Source organism: Pyrgilauda ruficollis, unplaced genomic scaffold (genome assembly GCF_017590135.1).
Source record: "Pyrgilauda ruficollis isolate IOZ18807 unplaced genomic scaffold, ASM1759013v1 scaffold98, whole genome shotgun sequence".
Classification (NCBI taxonomy): Eukaryota; Metazoa; Chordata; class Aves; order Passeriformes; family Passeridae; genus Pyrgilauda; species Pyrgilauda ruficollis.
Window position 1 is genome coordinate 1,567,318 of NW_024531932.1, and position 13,275 is coordinate 1,580,592.

A 13,275-nucleotide genomic window follows, 5' to 3' on the forward strand; every position below is an offset into this window, starting at 1 on the left:
TGGCATTAGCATGCAGCACCACTGCAGTGTGTGCAAATGCTCCATGGCAGGTGGATTTCCACAGAATTTCAGCCCTGCTCCATCTACTGCCTGGCACAGGTTTCCATCAGCTCCTGCACTTCACTGCTTACTCTTGCTCTTCAAAGCTGTTAATTCATTCAGTGAAATTGGACATACAGGTTTATGCTGGAAAGAACATGAGACAGTCTCTGTGTTTTCTTTGTGTTGGGGATGCAGAGAAGTGGAAGAAGAAGCATTAAATTGTATAAAACAGGTATTAAATTGTAAGAAGGTGCAGGTAAGGGGCATAGGCTACAGATATTCAGAAAAAATCTCTACAAAAAAAGTGTTTGATTTGAAACCTTTTAAAAAGGGGAAGACTCCTTGTTCCAGGGTGTAGATTGTAAATCTTTGATTAAATCCTGAAACAGCCCTATTAAATAGACACGAAGTATTCTGTGGTACTGAGGAAAGGGATCATGGGTTATCCAGCTGCAGCTCTAAGAGCCTGGTACAACCCTGCATTTTAATGAACCATCAGCCCAAGGAGTGCTGCCTGTGCACTGCAGCATCCCTGCCTGCCTGTAAAACTCTCCCATCCATACACAGAGCACTTCTATTTGAACAGGCCTTTTCAAGTACATTTAAAAAAATCAATTTGGGAGAGATTAATTAATAATTCAGCTAGTGTGGAATTAATCTTAGGCAAATCTGCTTCCTTTTTGCAGTGTAAGGAGGTGTCTTGACTGTCATATCCATATAGTGACCCAATAAAGCACTGATACCAAAAATTCAATTCTCTGTAGCTAATCAGCATCCTGTTACAGCAGGGCTGTCATTTGAGATAGCTTTTGTTTGCTCATGCATAATAATTTTTGAACATTATGTTAATTTTCACTAAAAGTTGATGGGATAAGGTTCCTGCAGAGGGTACAAATATTCTCGACTGCTTTAATTTTTTTTCATTGTGTTTGAGCATGAATCACTTCCCTGTACCTCACTTTATTTACTTGATCAATGAGTCTTCTCTACTGGGGGAAGCAATTTAAAACTATTGTGAAAATGTCTGTAACATTTCTTTGTTCCTGGAAGCTCACTTGCTGCTGGAGCTGAAGTTGTAAACAAGGCTTTACAGGGGCACAACTTGGTAGAAATTCGAGGGCATCTGGCACATTTAAATGTAGCTCTTGGATTTTCTTTTTCTTTCTGTGAAATAGCTAATCAAGAGAGGAGAGGAGCTCAGACTGAAGGAAAGAAAGGAGCTAGACTGGGAGAGAAAAATCTAAGAAAGAAATCAAATTATGATATTTTTCCTTTCAGTGAGAACTAAGCCTGATCTAGGGGTTTTCTACAACTGGGAATTTCCCTTAATAACTCTCCTTAAGGTTACAGGCAGAGACAGGAAATCCTGTAGTCTGTGAAAAGGATGAAAATTCCTAAATCCCGATGTTACTAAATTGAAATTAAATTTGCAAGTTTTGGATAACAGGGATATATTCCCTTAACTCTCATGTTCTCCCCCATCCTGCTGTAGTACATCCTTAGTTCTGGAAATCTCTTTCCAGTGCTCTTCTGAGCTAGTTCTAGTAGGGGATCTATCAAAATTCATTATAAAAATACACAAGCCGAGGCATGCTGTGCAGTCAGCCATTAGTGTTCATACTGTTTGATGAATTAAAATGCCAGAAAGTGAAGCTAAGATACCATTCTGACAGTATGCCCTGCTTCAGGATAGGGGGTGCTCCTCTTCTGGAAGCCTCTGGCTTAGGGAAGGAGGGCACCCATCTCTCTTGGAGGTGCCTGTCAAGCCCCACTTATGTACACGAGCACATTTGCAAGCAAACAAGTATTTTGGTATCTTTCTCTGCTGATACTGGGGTGTTGACATAAATGTGGGACACTTTCAGAATATGCACTGGGTGGAAGTAATGAGTACTTGTAATAAATTCTCACTACAGAGTCTGCAGGAGCACTTTCTTTTCATCATCTCATTAACGACTTAGAGCCATTAACAGCTTAAAGTGCTGAGTAAGGATTTACATTTAATTTAAGCCTTCTGTTCTTAGCTGACAAAATGTATTTTACACACTTGATGGATGTAATTAGTGTGATGAGGCTTTAAAAGAAATTGGCTTGGTTAAATTTAGAATTTGCCATGTCAGTTTATACATGAAGCCAAGGCATACATATCAGTAGTTCCATGGCTTTGGAAAAATGCATTCTATTAACATGACTGATATATAGATGTTTTTAATTTGTGATACTGATACAGTCCAAATCCAGCATGCTTTCAGATTTGACAGCACAATCCATTATGCTACAATTTCAAATCCTTTTCTACTGCTCGTGCACATAAGAACTTACCATTATGTGCTATGGCTACAGACCAGCTATCTTTTGGATAACAAGGAATTGTGCAGAGCTGCCTAAGTTCCTGTGCTTTACTAAACTTCCATAAAAGCAGACCTCCATGGAAACTGCTGGGCATCAGTGCCTGCAAACTGAGGCAGCTGCACTGCCCTCACAGCCCCTTTTCCCTGCAGTGTTGCTGCTTTCTGCTCAGCCTGACTCAGTGCTCAGGATTCCCATGTGGAATGTTTTCCCTCATACCTTCTGTGCTTGTTGCTTGCTCACTAGAAAAATGAAACTCTTGTTTGTGCTGCCAGCAGCAGCAGGGATCGGTAGAAGGTGTTGTCCAGTGTGCTTGGAGTAAATCTGTTCTTTAATGAAGGATGAGTTTCTGTCTGGCAATTGGAGCTTCTGAACTCATGTCATGATATTGCTGGTTTTGCTGCAGGCCTGCATTTTGTATCAGTTGTGTAACCTGGGAACTGTTGTTGAAGATAAATTGAAATAGAGACAACTAAACATTTAGTCCCCAAAGCAGAGAGCCTGTTTGAGCTAGGTACAAGTAGCCTTAGGAGGAGTTCCAGAGATGGCTTAGGAGGAGTTCCAGAGATGGGTTTCCATCCCTGCCTGGAGAGATCCTGTTTTGGAAGGAGGATGGTGAGGGATCACACTGTGAATCACAGCCCTGGGAGCACATGGGATGAATGTCCCAGTTGGAAATGGCTGTGATGTGCACAGTGGATGTGTCTGGGTGGCTCAGGGCGTTTCACAGAAGCTGGGTGCTCTGGAGCAGGGCAGGATGAAGCTGGCTGCTCTGAGGATATGACTCATAGCACAGATGGCTGCAAGGCTAATGCTGCCATCTGAGAGTGTCAGAGTACAAGAAACAGTGTATTGCTAACAAAACTCTGATGTGCTGGAATGGTTATTTGATGTTACTCTTTTTTTGAAGAGGAAAAGATGATCCTTTTCTCATACTTTGACTAAGTGTTTTTGTATACGATTACTATGATGGTTATTAGTGAGAAATGTGGGGAATAAACTCTTCTGGCTAAAAAAAACCCAGACTTCAGAATCTGTAGCTGTTTTTTAAAGTGAACCATAGTTGATTATTTTCTGAGGTGAGTTCACTGTAACTGTGTGCCAGAAATTAGTGCCAGTCCTTTTTGCAGTGGGTCAGAAGGCAGTTCCCCAGGTAACAACACCCTTTTTCAACATGCAGCCCTCCCATTTACTGAGGTGGGTCTGCCCCATCTGTACCTCACTGAGGTACAACTGCTCCCTTTCCCTTGCAAGAGGATGTGCCAAAATCTCTGGGGAGGTAATTCTTTAGAGTAGCTTCATGAAGATGGCCACAGCACTTTGTGACCCTTGGGTCTTGTTCAAATGTCCTGTTCTGGGGAAAAATGGAGAGGAGAGAATGTTTCATAACAAAGGTTAAGTGTTAGACTGGTGGAACAAATGGGTGAGATGTGGGTGTTTAAATGCCCATTTGCAGGTTTGAAAACCTCTGCTACAGTCTGTTTTAAAATAAACAAGATAATCTATAAGAGACTGAAAAAAAGAATTACAGCACACTAATTAAGATGAAGTCTGAAGTGTTTTTCTGTTTGACTCCAGTCTGCTTTTTGTAAACTGTGTTCCCTTTCTCTGCTTTTATCACCTGCAGCTTTTGCACAACTCACCACAGGCCAAACAGATGCTTCTGCAATGCTAAATAATGCATTTGAACAAATGAAATCAAACAAGACAGTGTGTATGCTAGAACATACATAATGAAGTCTGTATTTTTGGAACAAGGAATCCATTTCTGATGGTTGTGTTTTCAGTGGATTTGTATTACTAATGTATTACTATTGCTTGTTATCTCCCCTAGGTGTTCAGTGTTCCCAGCTCCTCCACCCACAGCTGCTGGTGATCCCGAGGGCAGCGCAGGGCACCTGGGATGTCCAGCTTTCACTGGGGATCCTGCCTTGTACCTTGGGGTTGGGGGCACCTTTTCTCCCCTGACTCAGAGCTGAACCAGGAGCAGATGATAATCTCATTGCATTAGTTTGGAGTCTGTTTGTGAGTTTTGCAGCCTTTAGGGAACTGGGAAATAAGAATGCCCAAAAAATCAGAACCATGAATTCTACATGACTGCGGTATACACTGCTGTAGGTAAAGAACTGGCATTCAAACCTTCAGTAAGTTGTTCCTGACCATAAAGGGCACGTGTAAGAGCCAACAGCACAACCTAGGATTTGCCATGAAAATCAAAAGAAACACCAGGAGGATGTGCTCAGATAGAATAATGTCTATGTCACCTGTTAGCAGTATATTACCATTTCTACAGCTGTTGGAAATAATCACATAGGAAACAACAACAGTAAGATGAATATGTTTAGATTTTTTCCAATACCAGCTCAGTCCCACAGCTTTGGAAAGAATGTCTCACATCATAGGAAGACATTTTCTTTCTTTCATTTAGTAAGGTATGAAAGAAAAGTTTTTTGTTTGATGTCTAAAGATGCCCAGAACCTGACAGCAGCAACTTAAAAAAAAAAAAAGTTTAAAATACTTCCAAGAGATGCAGAAATGTTTATTTTATTTGACATTTCATTTTTATCTATCTATCTATCTATCTATCTATCTATCTATTTTGTATCTTTTACTTCCAGTTAAGTTCTGGAAAAGCTGAGTGACCCTTCCTGACTTTTTACTAGTGCTGTAAGCCACATGCAGTCCTTTCCCCGAGTTTTTTTCTGTTTTCCATCTCAGTATAATTATGGACATGAACAGAGGTGCCCATGAAAATGCAGTGTTTTCTTATTAGTACACCACGCTAGGGATAGAGTGCCAGTATAAGCCCTGGCAAGTATGGGGGGCACTGCTGGGTTTCAGTGAGAATAACTCATAAAGGCTGAGTTCATGGTGCCAGCTTCTGCAGACTGCTGCCACTGTCACTGCAGTAGGTTTGCTTTCTTCTGGCATTAAGGAATTAGGGTCCTGAGAGACTGACCTGGCTAGGTAGTGGGTTTGTTAGTTTGGGGAGGAAGCAGATGTGCACACAGAACTGAGCAGGTGATTTCCTCTCACAGATGTAGGGAAGCACTGGACCTTGAAATGAATTTCTGTCCTGGTTTGAGGGGTAAGTGGGTGAGTAATTAAGATATTTTGTTTGTCATGTGTCCCTGTGATATATTAGTAGACTTTGGCTGTCACAGAATGCTGGGAAAATTAGCAAGGTTACAGTGTAATTATGAAGTCATACATGGTGTCAATGCTGGTGATGGAAAATTCAGCCTTCAGGCAGGAGTGTAAACTGTGATGGATGGGCAGTGTGTTGGTCATGAACACGGGAAGGGAATGGCTTTAGTGGTTAAGAGGACATGTGAGGGGTTTTTGGAGGACTTTTTTTCCAGATTACGTCTCCAGTCATTCAGTTGCTTTTTGGCAAACAAAAGAGTTTGTGAGCAATATTAACAAACAGTAAGTGAAGAATGAAATATTTTGTTTTGTTAAAGAGTTTGGTTGATTTTAGTGATGAAGAATCTTAAACTTGTGAGTTTTCACACGAATATCTAATATTTCCTGTAATAACATCAGTAGGTCATTAAGCTCTTTAGGAAGAAGTTAATAAATAGGAATTAACTAGCCTTTTGCCCCTTCTCAGTAAACAGTGCTTATTCTTACATTAGAATGCCTGTGCTGTGGTCATTATAGTATAACAGTGTGAGCAAAACAAGACTTGCAGGGAGATGTGATTTCTGGGATGGATTGGTTGAATAAAAAGATAGTGCTTACTTACAAATCTTTTGTCATTCTTGCTTTTATGATGTTTGTGCTCATTCCAAATGAGATTTGCAGGTTCTCTGGTAGGTAAAATGTTGGCCATCAGCTCACAGCTAGTTGTCCCAGAGGGTCTTGGATAAAACCCTTTTTATTCTATTATGACCTCCTTGGTGATGTGTTCCTAGCTGTTGAGCTCTGTCACATTTTACTGCTTGTGTGCCCTGCTGTGTTCTGTTGGTGGTGGTGCCAGGGGAGAGTTTGGCTGTAACCCTGAGAATCACACCACAATCAAAAATTTTGTCCCACTATGATGATACCCACTCTCAAAAGCCTTGCTGGGAATGAAAAGCAAAGCACTGGAGCATGGACTGATAGGTGACCTCCCAGTGCACCTGAAGCCATCAAAAGTTGGAATTACAGCTGTATTTCCTCCAGTCTGGAGGGAAACGAGTTCTTGGGCACCTTCTTAGGGGCAGTGAAATCTGAATCTTGTCACCAGAGCTGTAATCCTGACTTCACTGTCTATTCTCCCTCACTGTGGTTTAGGGTCATAGGAGGAACGTTGGCACAGAGTTACTGAGACCTAGTGTAGTTACAGCAAAATGTTGCAGAGGTTTTGCCCAAGCAAATATGCTGCATATTCATGGCATATTTGCCACCGTATGACTTTGCTATTGTTTGTGAATTTGATCTTGCATCATTTGCTTCTTGTCTCTTTGGATGTTGTGTGTTTTTGAGAGGAAGTTCTTATTTTGGCTTGTTCTCAGGTATTGAATTGCCCTTCTTTTAATGTCTAATAATATCTTTCTCTCATTATTATAAACCAAAAAAAATCTTTTTTTAGTTTTCTGTTGTTAGGAGGTTGAATGAGTTGTTTGTGGCCTGAGTTTATTTTCTAGTCTATTAAAGTGGTGCTTTCTGAATAATAAGTTTTAAACCAGTAGCCAAACTTGTTAGAGCTCCTTGTATACTCCTTGCCCTTTTCTGGCAGTAGTGACTTCCACACTGGATAGACCATTTCCTGCCAGCTTTCATCTGCTCTTATTTTCTCCGTGTATTCACCACATGCAGGTTGTGGCTGCTGTACACAGATCCAGTTGAGCACTCACTATGCTGCAAGGGTGTGATGCTTCTCCTGTGTGATACAGAAGGATGCAAGGGGAAGAGGAAAACACATCTCTGTGGGAATTGATTTATGCAGGAGATACCTGTGATTAAGCTCCCTACCCACTGGATGTCACTATTGTTCCACAGAAATTCATCCATGGAATATTTATCTAGCATTGAGGGCTGACAGCAAAGACCATTTGCTTGCAGCAAACTGAAAATTTCTAATTGTATTTGCAGGCATATTGTGCATTTATGTTCATTTTGCAATTCAATTTTATATCAAGGTTCACCATTTTATAGTCATAAGAAAAGAAAGCTTTGTCAAACCTTCAGCTGGGATGACTCTGGAGGTGCAGATAGTGAGTCATGAAAACCAGCCAGCAGAGAAGGTTGCAGTCATTATACTCAAGCCACTTGTTCTCATTATTATTCTCTTTCTCTGCAGTTGCTGCAGGTGATCTCAACATAGTGAATGAACATTACCAGTCTCCTCAAATTTGCTTAGCACATTAGTTATTTTCCCAAAGATTTGCATTCCGTGTGGTGTGTTACTCTGAAATGGCTCTTGAATATTCCATGAGCTGGGTCTCTGAGAGGCCAAGCAATCCCCTGACAAGGAGATCTGGGTGCAAGGGCTGGGTTACACTCCCAGTCCTCAGCCTCTGCATGATCCAGAAAATCACCTCAAATCTCTCATGTCTGTTTGCCATGGTCTCTCTGCGTCTCACAGACCAAGTCCTGACTGCCCTTAACATTTTTGGGGTGCTACAATAAAATAAAGCAATCTGGTGATTCCATCTAACATTTGTCTCAACATTGTCTAAATACATATAGATGCCAACCCAATGAACATGACAGTGGGCATGGAAGAATCCTGCACTTTGTCTGCAGCTTGAAAAGCCCTGGTCTTCAGTGATAGCCCCAGAGCACCATACCTATCCCAGGAAAAGGAATAGTAAATGACTACAAATCCCAAAAACATACAGGAAAAAAAAACCACAAACATCTTCAAGACCCATTGCTGCTCTCCTAAAATTGGAATATGTTGGTGGTATCAGCTCCATTAAAGAGGAGCCAAGTCATTGGAGGCATTGGGTCACATCTTATTCCTCAACTTAGTGCCTAAAGGGCTTGTGTGAAGGCTCACAGGTTTGTGAGCGCCATGGTAGTTGCTGTGGCTCTTACTCAGACACCCTCTAAGGACTGCTTGGCATCACCCCAGTGAGGTTTTAACAGTTTTGGCAGAGACTGGCGCCAAACTATCCAAAAACCAAAACAAAATGGGATCAAGATTTTAGATACTGGAGAGGGGCAAAGGAGAAATTTCTTAGCTGGAACCTTTGAGGCTTCAGCACTTCATTTGTATTCAGGAGAGGGGCAGCCTTTCATGGGAACTGTAAGTTGTTCAGCTAAGACCAAGTCATTCCCATAAGATTATTAGAATTTGTGACTCCGGTGGCCTTGCCACCCAAACCAAGTCACTTCTGGAGTGTTTCATTTGACAGTGGTGAGGCTCAGTTTAGCTGAGTTCATGTGGGTTTTGCCCACATGAAAACATGGAGTTCATAATGTGTTTTAAGGGGCTGTGGAGCTGGTTCAAAATGTTTTCTAAGCCATAGGCACTAGAGTGGGATTTAAAACCTTGGCTCACAGGACTTGGGTTGTGCACAAGGTTCAGAGAGTTACACTGGGTGTGCTTTGTGCGTGGTCAGCCAGTGGCTGCAGTGTCAAAGACAGGGGCAGCAGTTACACACTGGCCCACACGTGTTTGGAGATACCTGCAGCTGGAGTTCTCAGGCTGTGAGTGAATTGGTTCATCTGAGCACGTCTGTGCATGAATACAGGTGCTGGATTTTTGCTGCATTTTTGTTATCCATCCATGATTAATGGCAGACTGGCTTAATTTTCTTTTTCATGCCTATAATTGATTATTCAAAGGGAGCTAGTGATGGTTTTACAGGTGTCATTTTCTGAAGGAGGTTGTGGATTGGTTCTTTCTGAGTCATGTTTAGAACAAGGCATTAAAGAAACACAAAGCATAGTAAGTCCAACTCAGTTATAGACATCTCTCACAATCACAGTCCATTAAGAGGTTTTAGAAGCTGTATTGAATATTTTTGAATAACAAAAATTCTTAAGTAATACTATGAAATTATTTTCTGGTTGCAGTTAGCAGTCCTAAAACAAAACATAAAAATTTAATTTTATTTTTATGTGTATTTATATTTGTACACACACACGTGTGTGTGTACGTATGTATGAACATATGTTTTGGGGCAAATCTCTTGTGTTTGGCTGTACCTAATGTTAGTCACCACTGCAGAGATGAAAGCCTCTGAAGTACAGGGATAGTTCTTAACATGAAGTTTATAGCAAACTCTAATGCTTCAGTACAGAGATAACCAAGACATGCTGGTAGAAAACTGAATCCTATAGTAGCTAGGATAATTAAATGTGTATTGACTTTTTAATAGCAACTTCCAAGGTGCAGCTGAGGAGCAGCTCTGCTGTGCTGCTGAAGTGTCTCAAGCACTTGCACTGTTAATGGTGTGGGGTCCTGGTACTCAGGGAAATGGGGTCTCTCTTGCCGGGCTCAGTACAGCTCCAGCTTCCACCCTCAGCTATTTCCTCAATACAGTCCTTGAAAATGAGAATGGTTTCATTCCGTGAAAAAAACCCAGCCCAAACAGTTTCAAGTGTATTAGTTCTTTTAAGAGATGTTTCTAGCTTTGTTTTCATTGTACTGAGCATGTTTCAAGGTGACTGACTATGACTGGGTTTTTTCAGTAACAATTCAGGAGAACCTTCTGTTAAGGTTTTGCTTTTTCTAATCTGCTGCAGTGAAACTGCCTTGTAGAAATATTCCTTCCCAAGTGATTGAAGATGTGCAGTTTACAAAGCCAAATCAACTTGCAAAATGGAGATAATTAAATTACTGACTTCTATAAAGGTGCTGCTTTATTATTTCATACCCTCCCTTCCTGATAATCAAAAGAAGAGGTATGATTTATTTGCAAATATGGGGGATATTACATTCTTCTGCAGCCAACAAAATACATGATTTTGGGAGAAGGAAGGCAGGGAATAGCTGGGGTGCAAATCTGTATTTTGCCGAGAACCACTGGTGTATGATTAGACATTAGAACCAAGTATCTGTGAATTCTGTAATGTCATTAGGGCTTTGGTAAGAGAGGAAAATGATTTGTCACTGATTTGTGTAGAGGATTTTTGGGTGTACTCCTCCTACATCAGTGAGTAACCAGTTTTCTCTGAAAGACCTTTGCAGCTGTAGTATGTCTAAAATGCACAGTGTTTGGCATTTTAAGTGATGAAGCTTTATTTAGTTATTAGAGGGACACTGTGTAAAATATAACACACAACTTTAGCATGCCTAGCCCAGCCAATAAACAGAAACAGAAGAAAATGATGGATTTTAATGGTTTCCTCAGCTACATAAATGCCTTTGACAGTCCTGAAAAGAGAATTCCTAATGAGAACTGAAACAAATGTGTGCAGGAAGTGGTCTTGCTTTTGCTGCTGCACATTTGAGTTCCTCTAATTGCATCAATAAGGAATTTCTGCTCCTCATCTAATGAATGCCTTTTGACTATTTTCTGAAAGGCAACTGAATGTAGGGATAAACACTGGCACCTTTTGTATGAAGTCACATAAACAGGTTTCAATTGCTAGCTATCGGCCCTAGAAACACTGTGCTATAATGCAGCACAGCAAATACCACTGTACCTTTTTATTTTTAATTTCTTATTAAGCCTAGGTTTCCCTCTGCTTTGCCTCTGATGTGATACTTAAGGATGCTTTTTAGTCTCTCTTGTGTTGGCAGCAATCAGGCATTTTTTCAGAGCTGTTCCTGCACCATCTCTATCCTCAGACAACTCAGAATTCGTAAGATACTACATACCTGGATCTTTACTTCTTTCTGGGCTCAAAAAGTGAGCTTTAGAGCAAGGACTGGGTTTGGGGAGGCAGAGGGGGATACCCTGAGTTTGATTTTTTTGGGATTGTTGTCATTTTTCTCCCCAAACAGAGGCACAGTTGGTGCAGGTGCAGTGGATTACTTATGAAAGAAGTTTTCTATGTAAAGACAAGAGAGACTTTAATGAGATCAGTAGAGGGTTTGTACAATAGGTATTGTATTAAACCAGAGCTCAGGCTTCACATTGATTGAGGTATTTAAATTTCAATGAGTCGACTATGTATGAGAGTAAAATGACCAGTATTATGAATGTACAAAAAAGGGACATGGAAGAGCTGTGCCAGAAAAGTGAGAAAAACGTTCCCTTTATAGTCCCTAGAGTTCAATAAAGCACCACTATTTCCCAGCTTTTAAAAGCTCTTTTATCACAATGGTTCATACCTCGCATTCCCTGGAGCCTGATTTGTTATACGTGCAGGGTCCCGTTCCATTCAGCAGCATCTCACTGGTCTCAGTGTTGGTAGGTTTGTAATCTACATAAAATTCCTGTGTGCTTGGAGTCATTTGTTTCAGCGACTGTCTTTTCTTTTTCCTGTGCCTTCGCATGAGAGAGCGCTGCTGCAGCTGCTTCATGCTGGCAGGGTACCGCTTCCATGACACATAGATCACCAGCAGGATCACCAGCACCGACAGGAAGAGAGCCACGGTGCCTGCTATGATTTTATGGACGGAGATGTGTTCTGTGTCGTGCTCCGGCTCAGAGCTGGCTTCGGTGGCTCCCATAGTTGGGGGCAGAGGGGGCTTGCTGTCATGTTTAGGCCTGGTGAGTTTTGGTTTAAACGTTGGCTTTGGGAGAGCTCGTGCTAGTTCAAACCTTTCTGTGGTACTCTTGCCACAGATGCTGTAGTTTTTCACTGCATCGATAACATTCACCCCTTGCAGCTCTTTGGGGCTGGCACAAATAATTGTATTTTCCCTCAGCCCTTTAAAACTTTTAAGCCAGTTTACAAGAGAGCAAATGTTCCTGCTGCATTCCCATATATTCCCGGCAAGGCTGATGTCATTGAGAGATATCCAAGAATCCAAAATTTCTTGACCAATAAATGTGAGCTTGTTTGAATCCAGGTTGAGGCGCTGTAAATTGGGCACACACTGAAAAACACTAGGTCCACTGAAAGCTTCTATTTCATTGCCAGATAAATCAAGTCTTTGTAATGAGCTCCAGGTCCAAGACATAGTTTGTCCTATCACACTGATTTTATTCCACTGTAAATAAAGGTTTTGAAGGCTGACTAGCCTTGGAAAAAGTGCCAGGTTGAGCTTAGAAAATTGATTGTGCTCCAGATGAAGCTCTTTCAGTCTGATCATACCTGCAAAGACATTCCTTGCTAAACTCCGGATGCGATTATAACCCAGGTCCAACAGTTCAAGGTTCCTACAATCTTGAAATATTCGAACAGGGATGGTTCTCAGGGAATTGGATCGCAAATGTAAACTCAGCAGCTTCCTTAAGCCCCTGAACTGTTCAGATCCCAGAGACTGCAGCTGATTGTATGACAGATCCAAATTCCGGAGATTTGTCACAGGTCTGAAGGTATTATTAAGAAAATAGGAGATTCTGTTGGAACTCAAGATCAACTCTTTTAGTCTGCGTATTCCACTGAAAGCATTTTCGTCAATATTGCTGATGTGGTTATGGTCTAAATAGAGCCAGGTGAGTTGATTAAGACCTTTAAATTGATTGTATTTTAGTTTTTGGAGGCTGTTATATCGAAGGGACAAACCTAAACAACCAGCAGATATACTTGAGGGAATCTCCTGCAATTTCTGAGATTCACAATATACCATTTTGCCTTCACACCTACAGCCCTTAGGGCATCCTCGTTCAGCAGAAGAAAGCATTGTCAGTAATACAGTAGGGGCTATTACCAGAGCTACAGCTGATCCGCTCAGTAGCCTAATTACATTGAAACCTGGAAATAAAAACAACTTAGAAAAGTTATCCCCCCACACATCAATCATTTTTTTCAATCATGCTAAAATCTTTTACTTCAGCAATCATTTAAAAAGCCCTAGCTTGACTTGACTACTTTTCACACTGGGTTTGT

At 41.2% G+C, this 13,275-nt stretch overlaps 2 protein-coding genes across 5 annotated transcripts in view; one reads left to right on the plus strand and one right to left on the minus strand.

Moving 5' to 3' along the window:
• Positions 1 to 13,275, plus strand: part of CTNNA3 (catenin alpha 3) — a 414,675-nt gene that overhangs the window by 171,650 nt on the left and 229,750 nt on the right. The window lies entirely within an intron of this gene.
• LRRTM3 (leucine rich repeat transmembrane neuronal 3) overlaps positions 1 to 13,275 on the minus strand; it is a 74,114-nt gene that overhangs the window by 60,337 nt on the left and 502 nt on the right. The window contains exon 2 of one of the 2 annotated variants that reach the window (XM_041490077.1): positions 11,609 to 13,140. In XM_041490077.1, the coding sequence (XP_041346011.1) occupies positions 11,609 to 13,140 (1,532 nt within the window). Of the gene's footprint in view, positions 1 to 11,608; positions 13,190 to 13,275 lie in introns of those variants that run through there. The other variant, XM_041490076.1, reaches the window with a different exon arrangement.